Raw genomic sequence first — 20,011 nt, 5'->3', positions numbered from 1 at the left:
ACAAAGCCCGCCCACTCTTTAGGGCCACACGATTTCCCCTGTCAGCCGAGGTACGCCAGGCCTTCGACGGCATCAAGGAGGACATCGCCAAAGTGGTCATGCGGGCGGTGGATGAATCCATCCCATTTCAGGTAGGGAGCGACGCCTCAGAGGTAGCTCTTGCAGCCACGTTAAATCAGGCAGGGAGACCAGTTGCATTTTTCTCCCGTACCCTCTCCGACACTTTTCAGTCGAGAAAGAAGCACAAGCCATTGTGGAGGCTATCCGTCACTGGAGGCACTACCTCGCAGGTAGGAGGTTCACCCTCATCACCGACCAAAGATCGGTTCCCTTCATGTTCGACAACTCGCAAAGGGGCAAAATAAAAAATGACAAAATTCTGAGGTGGAGGATCGAACTCTCCACCTACAATTACGATATAAAATATCGACCCGGGAGAGCTCAACGAGCCTCCGGATGCCCTATCCCGCGGGACATGCGCCAGCGCGCAGATCAATCGATTAAAAGTCATCCACAATGACCTCTGCCACCCAGGGGTCACCCGGCTCGCCCACTACATCAGGGCCCGAAACCTGCCTTTCTCCAAAGAGGAGGTAAAAGCGGTCACGAGGGACTGCCCGATCTGTGCGGAGTGCAGACCGCACTTCTATAGACCAGACAGGGCCCACCTGGTCAAGGCTTCTAGGCCCTTTGAACGTCTCGCGATTGATTTCAAAGGGCCACTCCCCTCAACTAACAAGAACATTTACTTTTTAAACGTCGTAGACGAGTTCTCCCGTTTCCCATTCGCTATCCCATGCCCCGACATGACCTCCCACACAGTCATTAGGGCCCTGCATAGCATCTTCACTCTGTTTGGTTTCCCCAGCTACGTACACAGCGACCGGGGTTCGTCCTTCATGAGCGACGAGCTGCGTCAGTACCTGCTCAACAAGGGCATTGCCTCGAGCAGGACTACCAGCTCCAACCCCAGGGGGAACGGGCAGGTGGAAAGGGAGAACGCGATGGTCTGGAAGACCGTCCTACTGACCCTCCAGTCTAGAAAGCTCCAAGTCTCCCAGTGGCAGGAAGTCCTCCCAGACGTGCTCCACGCTATTAGGTCCCTCCTATGCACAGTGACCAATCAGACCCCTCACGAGCGGCTCTTCATTTTTTCCAGGGGCACTACCACGGGGGTCTCACTTCCGGCATGGCTGAGGACGCCGGGTCCCGTACTTTTGAGGAAACACGTCAGGGCGCACAAAACCGACCCCCTTGTTGAAAAGGTGCGTTGCTCCACTCCAACCCCCAGTACGCATTCGTCGAGTTCCCTGACGGCCGTCACGACACGGTATCCCTCCGGGATCTGGCACCCGCCGGATCCAGCACCCCCTCTACCCCCACAGAAGGACCGCTCACCCTACACCCCATGCTGCCGCCCCCTCGTGCTCCCGAGCCCGCGAGCTCGCTTCACCAGTTCCACGCACCCACGCCCCCAGTCCCCGGTCGAACCAGGAGAGTATGAAACTCGGATACAACCCTCCCTGGAGTCCGCCATTGTACCCCAGCACACAACACCCATCCAGCCACCGCAAGAGGCTGCAACCCCGGTGCTCCGCAGATCACAACGGACAATTCGACCACCGGACAGACTGACGTTGTAGGCCACCACCCCCGCCGGACTTGATTTTTTTGCAGGGGGTGAATGTGGTGAATGTAATATATATATGTATATATGATAATTCACACTGTCTTTGTAAGCACAGTAGCGCTATCCTACCACTAGGGGGAGTAGCTCTGGGAGTACTCAGGAACTTGTACTGGGCTCCACCCTTGGCTCCGCCCACAACTCCTCCCCCTAGTGCAGCTGTATAAATACCCTTGTCCAGAATCAGCCAGAGTTCACTAAGAGTTCATCAACGGGTAACAGGCTGGCTTTGAAGTAAGTCGCTTAAAGCCTAGATTCATGTCGGAAACACGTGTCTGTGAATTGATGGTTCCATCAGTTCTTAGACCGGCGGCGGGGCCAGAACCGGACATATTATGTCTCTAGACGCAGAAAACATATTTGATAGGGTTGAATGGAGCTACCTTTTGAGGTTCTGGAGACGTTTTGGCTGGGTTCTGGGTTTGTGTCATGGGTGTTATACGAGCTCTGTTTGCTAGTGTCCGCACTAACACCACATGTTTGGGGTCATTTAGGCTGCATAGGTGGAATGAGGCAGGATGTCCTAAATCTCCTCTTTTGTTTGTGTTGGCGATCAAGCCATTGGCTATTGCTTTGAGGGCCTTGGCTTAGTGGGAGGGATTGTGGGGGGGGGGGCGGGGGGAAGAGCACAGGGTGCCTCTGTGTGCGGGTGACCTTTTGCTGTATGTAAGGGATCCGGGGCAAGTCATGGGGTAATCATGGGTTTATTGAAGAGGTTTGGTTCCTTTACGGGGTACAAACTACATGTTGGGAATAGTGAATATTTTGTGGTTAGCCCTTTGAGGGAGGAGCTGGGTTGAGGGGGGGCTGCATTTCCGTCTGGCTGGGGCTAGTTTCCGGTATCTGTGTTTCAGGTGGCTTGGGATTGGGCGTGGCTTCATACTAGCCTGGCGAGTAGGGTCAGGGTAGATCATAGAGGTGCGACAGGCTTCCGTTGTCACTGGTGGGCCGGGTTCAACCCATTAAAATGAATATCTTGCCGCAATTCTTGTTTTTATTTAAATATCTCCCAATTCAACCTAAGTTGTTTTTTCGGGGGATGGAGCGGCTCATAACGGTTGTCATCTGGACAGGGAGAACTCCACGGATTCGGAGGGAGATCCTACAGAAGAATAGGCAGATGGTGCGGGGCGGGACTGCAGAATTTGATGTTTTATTACTGGGCGGCCAATGCGGAGGAGGTGTTGGTGTAGTTTGGGGACCAGGAAGTTACGTGGGTGTGAATCGAGTTGGGCTCATGCAAAGGGTCTAGCTTGGTGGACTAGCGACGGTGTCTCTGCCGTTTGCTGCAGCAAAATATTCTTCGAACCTGGTGGTTGTCTCCACTTTGAAAATATGGTGGCAACTCCGTCAGCATTTTAAATTGACGGCAGTGTTAAGGTGAGCCCCTATCTGTAGGAATCGTTTGTTTGAGCTGCCGAAATTGAGGGGCGGGAAAATAAGGGGGTGGAGAGGGTGAACGATTTGTTTCTGGAGGAGAGGTTTGCCAGCTTGGAGGAGCTGAAGAAGAAAGCAGGACATGTGGTGGGGAGGGGGAGGGGCATAAATTCAGGTACTTTCAGGTACTTTCAGGTACGGGACTTTGTTTGGTGGACATTTCCAGCATTCCTGGTAGTGCCGCTGTCCACTTTATTCAAGAGGATGCTCTCCTGTGCGGGGTCGGAAGAGAGCAGCACGTCCTGGATATATGGACGGATCTTGGGGGAAGAGCAGGATTCGGTGCAGGAAGTGAAGGAAGGCCAGGTGAGAGGAGGAGCTGGGACCCATTTTGGAGGAGGAGGTGTGGAGTGAGCCCCTCCGCAGGGTGAACGCGATGTCATCCTGTGCAAGGTAGAGCTTGATAGAGCTCAAGGTAGTGTTTAGGGAATACCTCACCAAGGACAGGATGAGTCATTTTTTTGTTCGGGTTGAAGATAGGTGTGAGCAGAATCTCTTGATCTGGGGAGGAACTGATGACAGGGCAACTCTCAGGTCTTGTTCCACTGGCAGGTGCTCCTCCTTTTTGATTTTTACATTGAGAACATCAACTCACACAGTTAGGTTGTTGGAAACGGTAACCTTGCACAGCTGAACATGTGTTCAGCAGCAGGAAGGATTCCCTACCGGTGCTACTTAAAGGAAACATCAGGTTTTTTCAGGTTAGTTGATAAACAATTTATAGAGGTTCTGTGAATTGCTCTCTATAGCACAATCTGAAATAGATGAATATTTCATGCAAATCAAGGCACAACGGTTGAATTGCTCACTCGCCCCAAATCGGGGTCTGTGCTGGGCGTGATCCAGATCTGCATATTTAAATAACCTGCTGCCCAGGACTCACCCGGTGATGCCTGGGAGACCTCGGCAGGGTGCCATTTAGTACTGGTCCACACAAATGTGGACCAGCCATAACAGCACCTTGGAGGGTCTCCCAGGCCATTGAAGACACCTGGGTGGTTGGGTCCATGGAAAGGTGGCACCCTGGCACTACCCCTGGCACCCAGACAATGCTATCCAGGCACCCTCGCAGTTCCAGGGTACCTGGGTGGCACTGCAAGGGTGTGAGGCTGGCAGTGCCAGGGTGCTCAGATGCCAGTTTGGCACTGCCAAGGGTTGGGCCCTGGGGGGAGGGGGGGGGGGCTTGTCAGGTAGAGGGGAGGTGAGGGGGGTTTCCTGGGAGCCTCCACAAGGTTGGGATGGTGACGGGGGCGGGGGGTCAAAAAAGCAGGGGGGTGTCTGAAAGGCGATGGGGAGGTGAGTTCAGGGCTGCAGCACAAAATGACACCTCGATCTACGAGAAGCCTTTACTGCTAGCAAACTGAAATATCTCTAAGTGTGGCGTCAGCAGAGCGAATCTCCCCAAAGCCAAAGAAAAACAGCAGAGAGCATTTGGATAGCGGGATGTTTCTTGGTGAAGCAGCTGCCAAGAAAAGCCCTGTTAAACACACCGTTCAGCAGAATTTAACTTGAGTCCACTGAATTGTGCCTGTAGTACAGGGTTTGTCAGGTAGATGTGACCAGGCCTTTAGAAATGATGGACAGCATAGAGCACTGCCTGTATATAGTGCCATCTGACATCCCTAGAAGCCCTTCTTTGCTACTTTTCTTTCTCGTCAATTATTTCTCAAATTAATCCCCAAAGGGGGAGGCGGTGGCGTAATGTTTTGTCACTAGACTAGTAATCCAGGGCAAGATCTGGGTACTAGGTTCAAATCCAGATGGTGAAATTTGAATTCAATAAAAATCTGGAATTAAAAATTTATCGATGACCATGAAACATTGTCACGAAAACCCATCTGGTTCACAAATGTTCTTTAGGGAATGAAATCTGACATCCTTATCTGGCTTACATGTGACTCCAGATCCACAGCAATGTGGTTGACTCTCAAAAGCTCTCTTAAATGGAGGGCAGTTGGGGATGGGCAATAAATGCTGGCCCAGCCAGTGATGCCCACATCCCTGAAATGATCTTTTGTTTAAAAGCTGAGAAATGTCAGCAAGCTAAAAGCAAATTTGTTTCTATTTTGGTTTCTAATATGTGAGATCTCAGTTAACCACTCATACCGACTTTAAATGGATAAAATAAGTGCACTGTACATGTGGTGCACGAAGACAGCAATACTGCAGACTCTCCCCTCACGTCGATTCCCTGAACAAGTATATATCATATGGTACCGTGGCCCTTTTTAAGGGGCAGTATTTTGTGAGCCACGTGACAGGCCCTGAGCCCATGGGGACAGACAGCGTGAACCTTAGCCTATCAGGTGTTTAGGCGTGGATCTGGCTGTTGGGATTTGGTCAGTTAGCCTGGCAGTCCTGGGAACAAGATCTGTGCCGAAGTTGTACTGTTCGGTGTATATAGTTCTTCTTAGTTAAATAAATCACTGCTGTGATTAAACACTGTCTCGTTGCTTGCCCCGTAATACAACACATCAGATACCAACTGATCCCTTAGTCTGTACAAGAGAGCAAGCTGTTGGCAAACAAGCTCTACAGTTATTTTGAGGAATACAATAAGCAGAGAGGAAGCACACCAGTTTTATTACTCATAAAATTGCAGTTCCTGGCTATACAATTGCTAGTTGTCAGTGCGGTTATATAATAGCAATTGCAGGTTATGGTCTCTGGCGCCTGGATACTAAACTGCTTATTGTCATTGTTAAATCTTGGACCCGATGACCACAACAGCATCTGTTGAATAATTTATGACTGATGCTGAACAAACCCGCAGAGCAGTGGTGGGCAACCTAGGCTAGTGCGTGGGCTGCGTGAGTGGTCCTCCTTCATCTCAGTGGGTCGTAAGATTGAAATCCAGTATGTTCACTAACCAAGACCCTTGAATAAGATTGAATACATTTAATCCACACCGAATATGGGAATTGCTTTATATATTCATAAAACTGACATCAACATCAAGTGGTAAAAACAAAATAAATATTTACACTTGATTGGGTGAGGAGGAAGCATACAGCTCTCACAGTCAATGTTGTGTGTACAAGGTGTGGCGTAGTGATATTATCACTGGATTAATAATCCAGAGACTCAGAGCACTGCTCTGGGGGCTTGGGTTCAAATCCCCGCCATGGCAGACGGTGAAATTTAAATTCAATAAAAATCTGGAATTCTCAGTCTAATGATGACCATGAAACGATTATTATGAAAACCATCTGCCATCCTTACGTGGTCTGATCTACATGTGACTTCCGATCCAAAGCAATGTGGTTGACTCTTAACTGCCACTCAGTTCGAGGAGAATTAGGGATGGACAACAAATTCTGCCCCACATCCCATTAAATAATTTTTTTTAAATACCAGTAGGAAAAAAAGTTACACAGATGGAAACCAGCGGAATGTGGCAACTTTGCGCGTTGGAAACAATCAACAAAATGGTTCCACAGGTTGCCCACCACTGCTACAGAGGCTGTAGATTGATCAACACCAGTTAGTGCAACACAGAACTACACAACCAGCTAAGTATATTCAAGTGGAATAAGTTACCTCAGAAAATCATTGAGACATTGAGTAGAAACAGAATTGTTTGAGATTTGGATAATTCTAGAATGAGAAAAGGTTTACCAAACCTGTCCTCTCCAAAGACCTTTTACAATTGACGCTATAGCTACCTTAATTATTAAAATTCCTGAGCAACTCCTAGCAAGTCTCTCTTAAACGAAAGGTCTATCAAATTTCTCACACAATTCCATGTTCTGATATCACAGGGACCACCAAGTTCCCAAAAGTTTTAGAAGTATTTTCTAGAAATGATTTTTGCTGACATTATTATGCAAATGATTAACACTTGTGCCAAGTTTCTCTCTCACTATTATTTATTTTAATCCGTTAAATGTGAAATCACATGCTAATGTTTGTTTTATAATCCCAGTGATCAATATAATTAACATTAGTACCCTCCATTCTATTGTATTGTGCATTATAAGATTTCTGTTTTTTGGTCAGGCAGATTTCGGAACTGCTCTAACTTAAGTCTATTTGCACTACTGAAAGTCATTTTCGTCTCATAAAATTGGAGTAAAGGCATCACTATGAATTTTACTGAACATTATTCAATGTACATGCACTGTGACTATCATTAATACATTTCATCGTCACAATACCTGTCACTTCTGAAGTTCAGACTCTTTATAAATGAACACTTAAGCTCAATTTCACATTTAATAGCTGACAGTGTCTAACAGTAAAGTTACCTCGGGGACCACCCATAGTTGTGCTGTTATCGGTGCCTAAAACCAGCTGTGCTTCTGCTAAATTCTAATAACCTGCAGCCATTTTGAAAAGCTCTCATAGCTTTATGTTTTTTAAACAATGCAAAAGGTTGTATTCATCAAATGAGAAGACTTTGTAAAAGAAGAATATTTAAAAAATATATCATTAGAATGACAAGCAGATTAGGCTTGAGTGGCTTTAAAAGACCAAGGCCGAGATTCTCCAGCCGTGCCGCGGGGAATGGGCCAGGCCAGCCAAAAATCCATTCAATTTTGGTGGGACTGTAAGATCCCGGTGGCCGACAGGGCCACGAAATCCCGGCCAAAGATTTCAAGGATGCCCATGCTTGTGAAGAATTAGTAAACCGAATTGCAAAGATTTTGCAAAATTTTCCATAGCACTGACAAATTGAAAGCCAGTGCCAACTCTATCTTACTGTTGGAATGCCACAAGTCAAAATTAATCCCCAAATTGGTGACTGTTTTGCACTAACCTAGGTTTTATATTGTAGTGCTGTCATGTCGTTGGCTAGAAAACAGCTGTAATTATTTTAACAAGCCGTTTAGCTGCCAGTTTACATTGAGGCCTGTATTCCTATTGAGCAAATTATGTAATTAAGCGCCATTTACTACCAATGAACTGAGCCAATTGTATAGGTGAGTTAAAGAGTATTTTTGTATCAACGCAATGAGTTTTTCTTGTTGTATTAATAGAAAGATGCAAAATAAATAAGGAACAAAGTTGCCAAATTGACTGCATAAAATTCTGAGTAATGCCGATGATTATCAGCAGGACGCTGTCTCACATCACTGCTACATGCTACTGATTGCAGGAGAAATGTAACTCGTGAAACCAAATTTCCAAAATATTCCAAAGAGGCCAGTTGGAACATGTTAGACTTCATTTATAGATATTCTAGTGTTAGCTATCCTGGTTGCTATTTACAAAATATTAAAAGCTTAATTAACACTTAGATGGTGATAAGAATAGCTTGCCAGATATCAACTCTGGTGGCAAACTATACCTAACCAACAATACTAATACATTCAATTTTTCCTACTTGACATCAAATCAGACTTTGGATGACATCTCTGTTCATTCCTGATATATACAACAATGCGCAAAACTGCTTCTGGAGCCAAATGTACCATTGAATAACCCAAGTGCGGTTGTTGCAGAATTTCCTACCACCTAGTTTATTGCATGACTGCTGAATATTGTGGTTTGCATGATGCATATGATTATTAGATGGTTCAAACCTTAGTTTAGTCCAGTTAGTCAGCTTTGGATATTCAGCACAGAGCAGCATTAAGGTATATAATTCACAAACCTGATATCCTATTGGACCCCATGATGAGCGTCTGACCACATATCAGAACCATCACTAAAGCCATTCCACCTCTCTAACATCACCTCGCTTCACACCTGTCTCATTGTATGTGCAGCTGAACCCTCATCCATGCTTTTCTTACTTCTCGGCTCGACTATTCCAATACACTTCTGGCCTTCCTTCCAAATTCCGTTAAATTGGTATCATCCAAAACTCTGCTGCTGTGCTAACTCACACCAAGCTTTATTCACCCATCACCCATGTGTTTGCTAACCTATTCTGGCTCTGGGCCTAGTAAAGTTTCAATTTTAAAATTCTCATCCTTACTTTCAAATTTTTCCATGGACCTGCCCTCCTTATTTCCATAACCTCCTCCAGATTCACTACCTTATGAAGTATCTGCACTCTTCCAATTCTGGCCTGGTTTTAATTATTCCACTATAGATAGCCGTGCCTTCACTGCCATGGCCTTAAGCTTTGAAATTCCTTCCTTAAGGGCCTGGATTGTCATCTCTGAGGTGGAAAGTGGGAGTCGGGAAAAATTCCAGCTTAGACCTCCTGCCTAGGGAGAAAGTAAATATAAAGGCAGAATCCTTATTGCCGAGAGTGGGGGCTCAGGAAGATAATGGGTGTGGGCTGGAGTCGGGCAAGCCGACCTGGGAAGAAGTTTCGAGGCATCTACAGGGACTGCTGGGTGTGGAGATGGGCTGTTTAAAAGGCTTGCCTTGGTGCAGTGGGACTTCATCCCAGTTAAAATGAAAACACACAAAGGCCCTCCAGCCCTCACTCGCTGCATTCTCCAAGCCCCATCCATGCCAGCTCATGCACCACACCAACCTCCTCTGGCCCCTCATCCCACCTATGCCAAGCTCTGCCCTTCCACCCACCCCGTGGCCCCTCATACGCTCTATGCCAAACTATGTCAATTCCAAGTCTATTGACCCATTATACAGTCTAGGACCAATGAACCCTACGATGACTGTACGTGTGTAAAAAAAAACATTTTCAGAAAAGTAATTCATCCAAAACTTTGATGAAACTATCAATTATGCATAATCTTTAATGTATCAATAACAAAAAAAAACACAAACCCTTAAAACCACTTAACTTTGCATAAACAAACATTGTCAAATTGACAGCAGAGATCAGAGAGCCTAAGTTGGCAATCAAACAATGTTTTCTCTGGGCTGGTTTCAACAAGCTTACTAAATGTCTGGGCTCTCAGCCTAGCCTCATTATGTAGGCTTTCGTTTGAAAATGTTCCTGTAGACTTCCGGTGTGCATCATGAAGTGAGTGAGCACACAGAGGCAGCTCCTGCCTAAGGTTGCAGAAAAGAGCTCTTTTTTGGGCAGCACGGGTTGGAATTTCGATGAAAAGGCGTGGGTGAATGTTCAAGGAGTATTTTCCCCCAGGAATAGGATGTTTCTTGGTTATCAGACCCTCAGAAACAGTGCAAGATTTGTCTGAACAGCAACAAACAAAAGCCTCTGCAAGCATGCTAGCGGGGGAAGGGCCAGCTTATAGGTCTCAAGCTGACCTGAGGGCCTTTATGAAAGCTGAATTCTAGCAGCAGAGGGAAGAACTGTGAAAAGATCTCACCAAGGCCATTGAAGAAGCGGAGACGGACTTCCGGTAGAGGTGATGCGGAGCTAAGCCGCACGTTCAGTGGCTCCCACTATTTTCGGACTTTGGGGCTCTTTTAAGGGCTCGTAGTGGTGCTGTTTGGACTTTTCCCCGTGTGGGAACACTCCTTCTCAGATTCTCCACCGGTGGATGGCCTGGACTAGGAGTGGAGCGGTCAGAAAACCGGCTTTGCAGCACCGCAGCTCCCGCTACTTAAGGACTTTTGGGCCGATTTGAAGGCCCCAAACGGCGCTGTCTCGATGAATCCCGGTGGGGGAAGGTGTCTAGAGGAGCATTCCCCATAATTTATGATGCTCACCCGGAGTGGGGCAAAGGAAAAAGCTGCAGCAGCTCCCCAAGAAAAGCGGGAGAAGGAGGACAAAATGGCGGCCGGCGGAACACCCGAGGACTGGTGGAAGTGGGCGCAGGAGCAGCAAGCTGCTCTTCTGCGTTGTTTTGCGGAGCTGAAGGCTGAGTTGCTGGACTCACTGAATGCGACTACCAACAAGCTGCTTGGAGCTCAGGCGGCCCAGGAGGTGTCTATCCGGGAGTTGCAGCAGCAGGCCACTGAGCGGGAGGAGGAGGCCGTGGTCCTCATGGAGAAAGTGGAGTTGCACGAGGCACTTCACAAAAAGTGGCAAGACCGCTTGGAGGAGCTGGACGTTCGCACGAGGCGAAAGAATTTGAGGATCCTGGGCCTGGCGGAGGGGCTGGAGGGGTCGGATCTCCCGTTGTACATGACCACGATGTTGAGCTCGTTGATGGGAGCGGGGTCCTTCCATTTGCCCCTGGAGCTTGAGGGAGCTCACAGAGTGCTGGCCAGGAGGCCTAAGGCAAATGAACCCCCGCGGGTGGTGCTGGTGCGGTTCCATCGATTTAGTGACCGGGAGTGTGTGCTGCGCTGGGCCAAGAAAGAGAGGAGCAGCAAGTGGGAGAATTCGGTAGTGCGAATCTACCAGGACTGGAGTGCGGAGGTGGCAAAGCGGAGGGCCGGGTTCAACCGGACGAAGGCGGTGCTGCATGCCAAGGAGGTCAGATTTGGAATGCTACAGCCTGCGCGTCTGTGGGTGACATATAAGGACCGGCACCACTACTTCGAGTCCCCGGAGGAGGCGTGGGCCTTTGTACAGGCGGAGAAACTGGACTCGAACTAGGATCTGGGGACACACTATGGCCGTTGCTGTTTTCGCTGTTGCTGTTCTTCAATTTTGACACGTGTTTTTTTTTTATGCTGCTTTTCTTTTTGCTCTGTTTCCGGGTGGATTTGTCTGTTGGGTATGGGTGTGGGGTATGTGGGGACGTTGGGGGTATGTGCTTTATATGTTCTCTTCTGTACGGGGCCGGGGGTTGGGGTGAAACTGGATTTTGAGGAGCTGCGTCGGAAGGGTGGGGTGTGGCAGTGTGAAAGCGCGGGCTTTCCTCTGGTTGTCCGCGCTGCGGGGCGGGGGGGGCGGAGCTGGAGGTGGGGGCGTGGCCTCTACTGGTTTTCTTTCCCGCACTGAAGCGGTGCCAAGGAGGTGTGGCAAGAGGGGGATGACCCCATGCCGGGAGGAGATGGGTTTTGGCAGGAGCTGCCGGGTCAGCAGAAGTCAGCTGACTCACGGAAGTACCATGGAGGGTATGTCGCGGCTAGGTGGGGTCCTAGCCTGGGGGGGTGGGGGGGGATACCGGGTTGCTGCTGGAATGGCCAGGAAGGAGCTGGCGTGGGCCGGGCGGGTAGAGGAGAGGCGTTATCGCCATGGGGAACGGGTCAGGCGGGGCGAGCTGGCCTGGGGTGAGCAGTCGATAAGCTATGGCTAGCCGGCGGGGGAGAGGGGCAGGTTGCTCTCTGATTCGGCTGATTACCTGGAACGTGAGGGGGCTGAATGGGCCGGTTAAGAGAACCAGGGTATTTTCTCTGCTGAAGGGGCTGAAGGCGGACGTGGCTATGCTCCAGGAGACCCACTTGAAGGTGGCGGACCAGGTTCGTCTGAGGAAGGGGTGGGTGGGGCAGGTTTTTCACTCAGGATTGGACGCGAAGAACCGGGGGGTGGCGATCCTGGTGGCGAAGAGGGTGGCATTCGAGGCGGCTGAGGTGGTGTCGGACAAGGAGGGCAGATATATTATGGTGAAGGGTAGGCTGCAGGGAGAGAAGGTGGTGCTGGTTAATGTATATGCCCCGAATTGGGATGATGCCGGCTTAATGAGGCGCTTGTTGGGTCGCATTCCGGACCTGGAGGCAGGGGGCCTGATCATGGGGGGAGACTTTAACACAGTGCTGGATCCCCCACTGGACCGGTCCAGTTCAAGGACGGGTAGGAGACCGGCGGCGGCCAGAGTGCTGAGGGGGTTTATGGACCAGATAGGAGGGGTGGATCCCTGGAGGTTTGGGAGGCCGAGAGCGCGGGAGTATTCCTTTTTCTCCCATGTCCATAGGGTCTATTCCCGAATAGATTTTTTCATCCTGAGCAGGGGATTGATCCCGAAGGTGCAGGGTGCAGAGTATTCGGCCATAGCGATTTCAGACCATGCTCCGCACTGGGTTGATCTGGAGATAGGGGAGGCGCGGGACCAGCGCCCGCTCTGGCGCTTGGATGTGGGGCTGCTGGCTGATGAGGAGGTGTGTAGGAGGGTCCGGGGAAGTATTGAGGGGTATCTTGATACCAATGATACGGGGGAGGTCCGGGTGGGGATGGTCTGGGAGGCTCTGAAAGCAGTGATCCGGGGGGGAGCTGATCTCCATCCGGGCCCATAGGGAAAGGAGGGAGAGGAAGGAGAGGGAGAGACTGGTGGGGGAGCTCCTGGATGTGGACAGGAGATACGCGGAGGCACCGGAGGAGGGGCTGCTGGGGGAACGGCGCAGTTTGCAGGCCAAATTTGACTTGTTGACCGCCAGAAAGGCGGAGACACAGTGGAGGAGGTCGCAGGGCACGGTATATGAGTATGGGGAGAAGGCGAGCAGGATGTTGGCGCATCAGCTCCGCAGGCGAGATGCGGCTAGAGAAATTGGTGGAGTGACGGATAGGGGTGGGAATGTAGTGCAGAAGGGGACAGAAGTAAATGGGGTCTTTAGGGACTTCTACGAGGAACTGTACTGGTCAGAACCTCCGATGGGGAGAGTGGGGATGGAGAGCTTCATGAACAGGCTATGGTTCCCAAGGGTTCAAGAGGAGCTGGTAGAGGGGCTGGGGGTGCCGATAGAGTTGGAGGAGCTAGTCAGGGGGATTGGACAAATGCAGCCAGGTAAGGCGCCGGGGCCGGACGGGTTCCCGGTGGAATTTTATAAAAAGTATGCGGATCTGGTGGGCCCCCTGTTGGTGCGAGCTTTCAATGAGGCATGGGAGGGGGGGGGGGGCTTTGCCCCCGACGATGTCGCGGGCACTGATCTCTCTGATCCTAAAGCGGGATAAGGACCCCTTGCAGTGTGGATCATACAGGCCTATCTCACTCCTCAATGTTGACGCTAAGTTGCTGGCGAAGATCCTGGCCACCAGGATAGAGGACTGTGTGCCAGGGGTGATACACGAGGATCAGACAGGATTTGTCAAGGGACGGCAGCTCAACACGAATGTGCGGAGACTGCTAAATGTTATTATGATGCCGGCAGTGGAGGGGGAGGCGGAGATAGTGGTGGCGCTGGATGCGGAGAAAGCGTTTGATAGAGTTGAGTGGGGGTACCTGTGGGAGGTGCTGGAGCGGTTCGGATTCGGGGAGGGATTCATCAAATGGGTGAGGCTGCTCTACGCGGCTCCGATGGCAAGTGTAGTTACCAATGAAAGGAGATCGGAGTACTTTAGGCTCTACCGTGGGACCAGGCAGGGGTGCCCCCTGTCCCCCTTGCTCTTTGCACTGGCGATTGAACCTTTGGCTATGGCGTTGAGGGAGTCAGGGAGATGGAGGGGTCTGGTGCGGGGTGGGGAGGAACATCGTGTATCGCTGTATGCGGACGACCTGCTGTTGTATGTGGCGGATCCAGAAGGGGGAATGCCGGGGCTGATGGAGCTGTTAGCGGAATTTGGGGGCTTCTCGGGCTATAAGTTAAATTTAGGCAAGAGTGAGGTATTTGTAGTACACCCGGGTGATCAGGAGGAGGGAATCGGGAGACTCCCATTTAAGAGGGCAGTGAAGAGTTTCAGATACCTGGGGGTGCAGGTGGACAGGAGTTGGGGGACTCTCCATAAGCTTAATTTTACCAGGCTGGTGGAGCAGATGGAGGAGGAATTTAAAAGGTGGGACATGGTGCCGCTATCGTTGGCGGGTAGAGTGCAGTCCGTCAAAATGACGGTTCTCCCGAGTTTCTTGTTCCTTTTTCAGTGTTTGCCCATCTTTATCCCTAGGGCCTTTTTTAGAAGGGTTACTAGCAGCATCATGAGCTTTGTTTGGGCGCATGGGACCCCGAGGGTGAAGAGGGTCTTCTTGGAGCGGGGTCGAGATGGGGGGGGGGGGGGGGCTGGCGTTACCCATCTCTCGGGGTATTATTGGGCGGCCAATGTGTCGATGGTGCGCAAGTGGGTAATGGAGGGGGAGGGGGCAGCATGGAAACGGATGGAGAGGGCGTCCTGTGGAGATACAAGCCTGGGGGCCCTGGTAACGGCGCCGTGGCCGCTCCCTCCTACGAGGTATACCACGAGTCCGGTGGTGGCGGCTACCCTCAAGATTTGGGGGCAGTGGAGGCGACATAGGGGAGAAGTGGGGGGCTCGATGGAGGCTCCGTTAAGGGGGAACCATAGGTTCGTCCCGGGGAACATTGATGGGGGATTTCAGGGTTGGTACAGAGCGGGCATCAGACAGCTGAGGGACCTGTTTATTGATGGGAGGTTTGCGAGCCTGGGGGAGTTGGAGGAGAAATTTGGGCTCCCCCCGGGGAACATGTTCAGGTATCTGCAGGTAAAGGCATTTGCTAGGCGGCAGGTGGAGGGATTCCCTTCGCTTCCCGCGAGGGGGGTGAGCGACAGGGTGCTTTCGGGGGTCTGGGTCGGAGAGGGGAAGATATCTGATATCTACAAGGTTATGCAGGAGGCGGAGGAGGCGTCAGTAGAGGAGCTGAAAGCTAAGTGGGAGGGAGAACTGGGGGAACAGATCGAAGACGGGACATGGGCTGATGCCCTGGAGACGGTTAATTCTTCCTCCTCGTGTGCGCGGCTTAGCCTCATCCAATTCAAGGTGCTGCACCGGGCCCACATGACTGGGACAAGGATGAGTAGGTTCTTTGGGGGTGAAGACAGGTGTGTCAGGTGTTCGGGGAGTCCAGCGAACCATGCCCATATGTTCTGGGCATGCCCGGCACTGGAGGAGTTCTGGAAGGGGGTGGCGAGGACAGTGTCGAGGGTGGTGGGATCCAGGGTCAAGCCAGGATGGGGACTCGCGATTTTTGGGGTTGGGGTGGAGCCGGGAGTGCAGGAGGCGAAAGAGGCCGGTGTGCTGGCCTTTGCGTCCCTAGTAGCCCGGCGAAGGATCTTGCTACAATGGAAGGATGCGAGGCCCCCAAGCGTGGAGACCTGGATCAATGACATGACGGGTTTCATTAAGCTAGAGAAGGTCAAATTCGCCCTGAGAGGGTCGGTACAAGGGTTCTTTAGGCGGTGGCAACCTTTTCTCAACTTTCTGGCTCAACGATAGGGTACGGGGACAGTAGCAGCAGCAACCGGGGGGGGGGGGGGGGGGGGGGGGGGGAGGGAAAAGGTGGGGGGGGGGCGGACGATGACTATGTTTGTTTATTTAATTTAAATTTATTTTGAAATTCTTTTGTTGTTCATTGGGGTTGGGGGGGGTTGGGGAATGGGATACATGCGTCGATACGGTCTGGGGGTGGTACGGTTATTATGGGTTATTTTGTTGCATTTCATCGTTTGTCGTTATGTTTTATATTTTATGTAAAAAATTCCAATAAAAATTATATTTAAAAAAAAAAGAAAATGTTCCTGTATAGAGCCTCAGGATATTTTGCCATGTGAAAGGCACTATATAGATTAAAGTTATTGGTGTTGGACTACCTTCATTTCCTGCAAAGAGGAGGACCTCCAAGTCATCATGGCCTATTTTCTCTAAAGAATACTGAGATATGGGGGGGATTATCTGGAAAGATTTCTAAGTGTTGTAGTGAGTGGGAATTGCCACGAGCTTCCAGGTGCTCAGCCCAGAAAGGCCGGCAATGCTATTCAACATTAATTGGTCCACTTAACGAGGCCCTATGGGCTTCTCACCGCAAATGAAGGCTCGCCAGCCAATTCGCGGCACCGCGCTCGCTAGCCCCCTGCTAACAAGGTCGAGCAGCACTTAAGTTCCACTTGCTCAGCCAACCACAGTCAACTCGCAACAATGGCGCCGAGGAGATCATCACCAACATTCGGGGACACTGACCTAGGGAGGCTCCTAGATGCCGTAGAGGCCAGGAGGGATATCATATTCCCCAAAGGATCCTGGAGTGTTAGCCATAGGGCAGCCAGTGCTGCCTGGGATGAGGTGGCGGCGGCTTGGAATGTAACCAGGGGACTGTATTCCAGTGGCCGAAAAAAGGTCAACGACCTACACCAGGCAGCACAAATGTTGAAGGCCTTTGTGGGGTCAAAGGAGACCTTGTTGGTGCTGTTCCCTGCATTTCTTTGCAGTTGCTGCACGCCTTGATGGGCAGAATCTGCACTGCAAAGCAAACCACATCCAACTAACTGAAGAAAAGAGAGCCCAAAGGAAATAAAAGAATAATCATCCTTTTGGTCTGAATCACATCTGATGTCCTAAGTGTGGGAAAACATTTCTTTTGAAAGTCAGAATTTACAATCATGCCCACAACGTGCACTCATTGGAGATGAATCAAAGGTTGTCATTATTGTCAACAATGGACTAATGATTATAATTGTCCCTCCCTTCAATGATCTAGTGAGTCTAGTTGAATATTCCTTTTTCTGATGGCATGACAATTTCATGAGACTTCTGCTCAGGGCTTGAACCTCGTGTGGTAATTAAATACACCACAATGGTGTTAACATTTTTCATTTTGAAGTATGCTATCCTGCTGTTTGGCTGAAGTTCAAAATATATTTCTAGTCATGTAAAAACATCATTAATAGTCATTAGTCTGCACAATGGTGCAATAAAAATATCGCATAATTATTTAAAATCGTCCATTCTGCTAAATATTTAGACATCTTCCTAATTGGCAATACACTATTGTAGAAAACTTTTAGTTTTACTGTTGAATGTGAAGCATATATCTTGGATCACATATTGCAATAAAATACAATTATTTATCTTAATTTAAACAGTAGTTTTGTCATTTTTCCAGTTGAAAGTTCAATTTCATTGGATGGGATTTCCCAGCCCTACTGTGGTTTGTTTTCCAGCAGTGGAGACAATTCGTCATCGGCCACCAATGGGATCTTCTGGTCCCGTCGATGTCTATGCCATTTTGTGTGGCTCGCTCGTCTCTCTGCTGGGGAACCCGTCGCATGGGTTCGCCTTTGGCAGGACCGGGAGCTCCCACCAGTGGGAACGGCTGGAAAACCCTGCCCACCATTGCTATTTCACACCAAACGACTGTAAATAAATGGCAACGTGTTGCATTTCCTCAGGCTAAGAGGACAATATGTTCGGAACAGATTTTTTTTTGTGCCCCTGGAATTTGTTCTTGCATCTAAGGTCATCGACATTTCTCATGTGATTATCATCTGTCACTGTCAATTGGTTGCAGTACTTTTGCCTGAACTGGCTTTCGGCAATTTAATGTATTGGGATGTACTATATTACTATATGCTATAACTTGGGAACTTACAGCTCAGCACCACATTAAATGATATTAAATAGATGCTACTATAATATCCAATAAATAGAAACTAAATCTAACAATGATCCACCTACTCCAACTGGATATTTAGCAAATCCATTTGTAGAAATAGCACCTTCAGCTTTAAACATCTGTTTTTATTGGACATTAAAATTGAGAGCTCACCAACCATACCTGTCATTAGCTATTCTGTCCAATAGTGGTTCAAGCCAGCCATTGTGGCACTCGCAATGTGAGTCCATGAAAATTAAGACATCCCCTGTTGCCCTTGCTGCACCAAGCATGCGACCTCCGATCACACCCAGTCTCTTATTGCTCCGAATCAACTTCACACCATCCAGCTTGGAAATATACTCGCTCAAAGCCGCCTTCAAATGACCTGTAAAAAGGAGAGATGAATCAGAGTTCCCCATAAAGTTATTTATAAAGCCATTCAAGCTGCAAGGCATCAACATTGCTCAACACAAGCTTGGGCTCTGTGCTTCCAATGAGTTAAAACGGAGAGTTGTTTGTACTCGTGTGGCATAGTAGGGGTTCATTCGCAAACAGTAACCCAACTGAATAACAAACATGCAGTGGAGTCAGGAATGTGTTCTGAATACCAGACAGCAACAAAAGATAGGTTTTGTTTTGTTCCCAGAACTAATTTCTTCCACCGAGGATGTACAATCTGTTTTGTCCTGAGTTTTCCTTGAGCAATTCCAGCAGTCAGTAAAGAAGGGAAACTGGAGAGAGCGGTATCCCTGCACAATGCTCGTGCATCTCCTGTTAGTTGGCCGAGATGTGAGACTAACAGAAGTTGAGCTCATTACGCCAACCCGAGTAAGTCAAAAGAGGAATACAGGGAGAACAAATTGAAGGGTAGCAAATCATCTGGAAACTAAAACAACCCAAAATATTGCCTCTTGGCCTTAGTATTTAATTTTCCAAAGACAGAACAATAAATGGCACAATTTGGGCAAAAGAATCCTATGCTAGCTGCTGCTATGGCACATTACACAGATTCAAGCAGCTTCATAATACAATGAAGAGACGCAGGAGACTAAAATCATCTATTTAAAAATAAATACAATATATATTTGTGAAACACAGATTAATCTCATTATAAATAATACAATAGGTTCAAATAAAACACAATAGTGCCAACAGGGTTCCATATGAAGGTCCATGCAATGTACTTACAAATTGGCACTTTGTCCAGAACGTGTGCTTAATTTTTTGTATTCTACAGTGTGATTTGCAATATTGACATAACATTATCAACGATGACTTTTTATGAAATTGGCTGAACATGAATTCAGCGTTTTACTTCATAACATCTTTATTTTATTTTCCTTTTTAAATTTAAAAAAAGCATAATAAATAAATATTAATTGTGCAGTAATTAAATGACACTTTTCATGTTGAAATATGTAATGGTACTTATGACACAATTTTGGAAGAGAGTGCTTGCAACTAGGTAAACAAATGTGCCATGAGCTTCCAGTCTCTGCTGGCTGATGCTTTTTCTGGTGAATTCTGCATCTGTAGCTTCAATTGGGAGCTTCTTTCAGTTCAGAATCAGTTGAACATTTTCTTTTTCTTAGCTTTTCAGCATTCCTGTGAGTTTGAGGGTTTTTAATTCTCAAGCTGGTACCATGTTGCAATGGTGTTGGTTACAGAAATTGTCTGTTAAGGAAGTCCTTGTAGTCCTCTGTATGTTAACAGCATGTCTTTATTAACTACTTGCAACTATATACCAATACACGATAAAGTGAACAGGCAAGGAACTAGCTCCACATCTAGATCTTAACACATTACTGGCCAACACCACACTGATCCTTATTCTGGATCGAATGCCTTCAAAAATCACTGTGTGGGCAGTACTTTACTCAGTCTCATGTTAGACCTGTATATATCAGACCCTTA

General features: G+C 48.7%; 1 protein-coding gene across 3 annotated transcripts in view; it reads right to left on the bottom strand.

The window, feature by feature from the left end:
- Positions 1 to 20,011, bottom strand: part of LOC119966330 (polypeptide N-acetylgalactosaminyltransferase 15-like) — an 84,511-nt gene that overhangs the window by 46,309 nt on the left and 18,191 nt on the right. For all 3 annotated transcript variants that reach the window (XM_038797810.1, XM_038797811.1, XM_038797812.1), the window contains exon 3: positions 18,278 to 18,482. In XM_038797810.1, coding sequence (XP_038653738.1) covers positions 18,278 to 18,482 — 205 coding nt within the window. The remainder of the gene's footprint in view (positions 1 to 18,277; positions 18,483 to 20,011) is intronic.

This window comes from Scyliorhinus canicula, chromosome 5 (assembly GCF_902713615.1).
Source record: "Scyliorhinus canicula chromosome 5, sScyCan1.1, whole genome shotgun sequence".
Taxonomy (NCBI): domain Eukaryota; kingdom Metazoa; phylum Chordata; class Chondrichthyes; order Carcharhiniformes; family Scyliorhinidae; genus Scyliorhinus; species Scyliorhinus canicula.
This window is presented reverse-complemented; position numbering and strand designations above follow the sequence as displayed.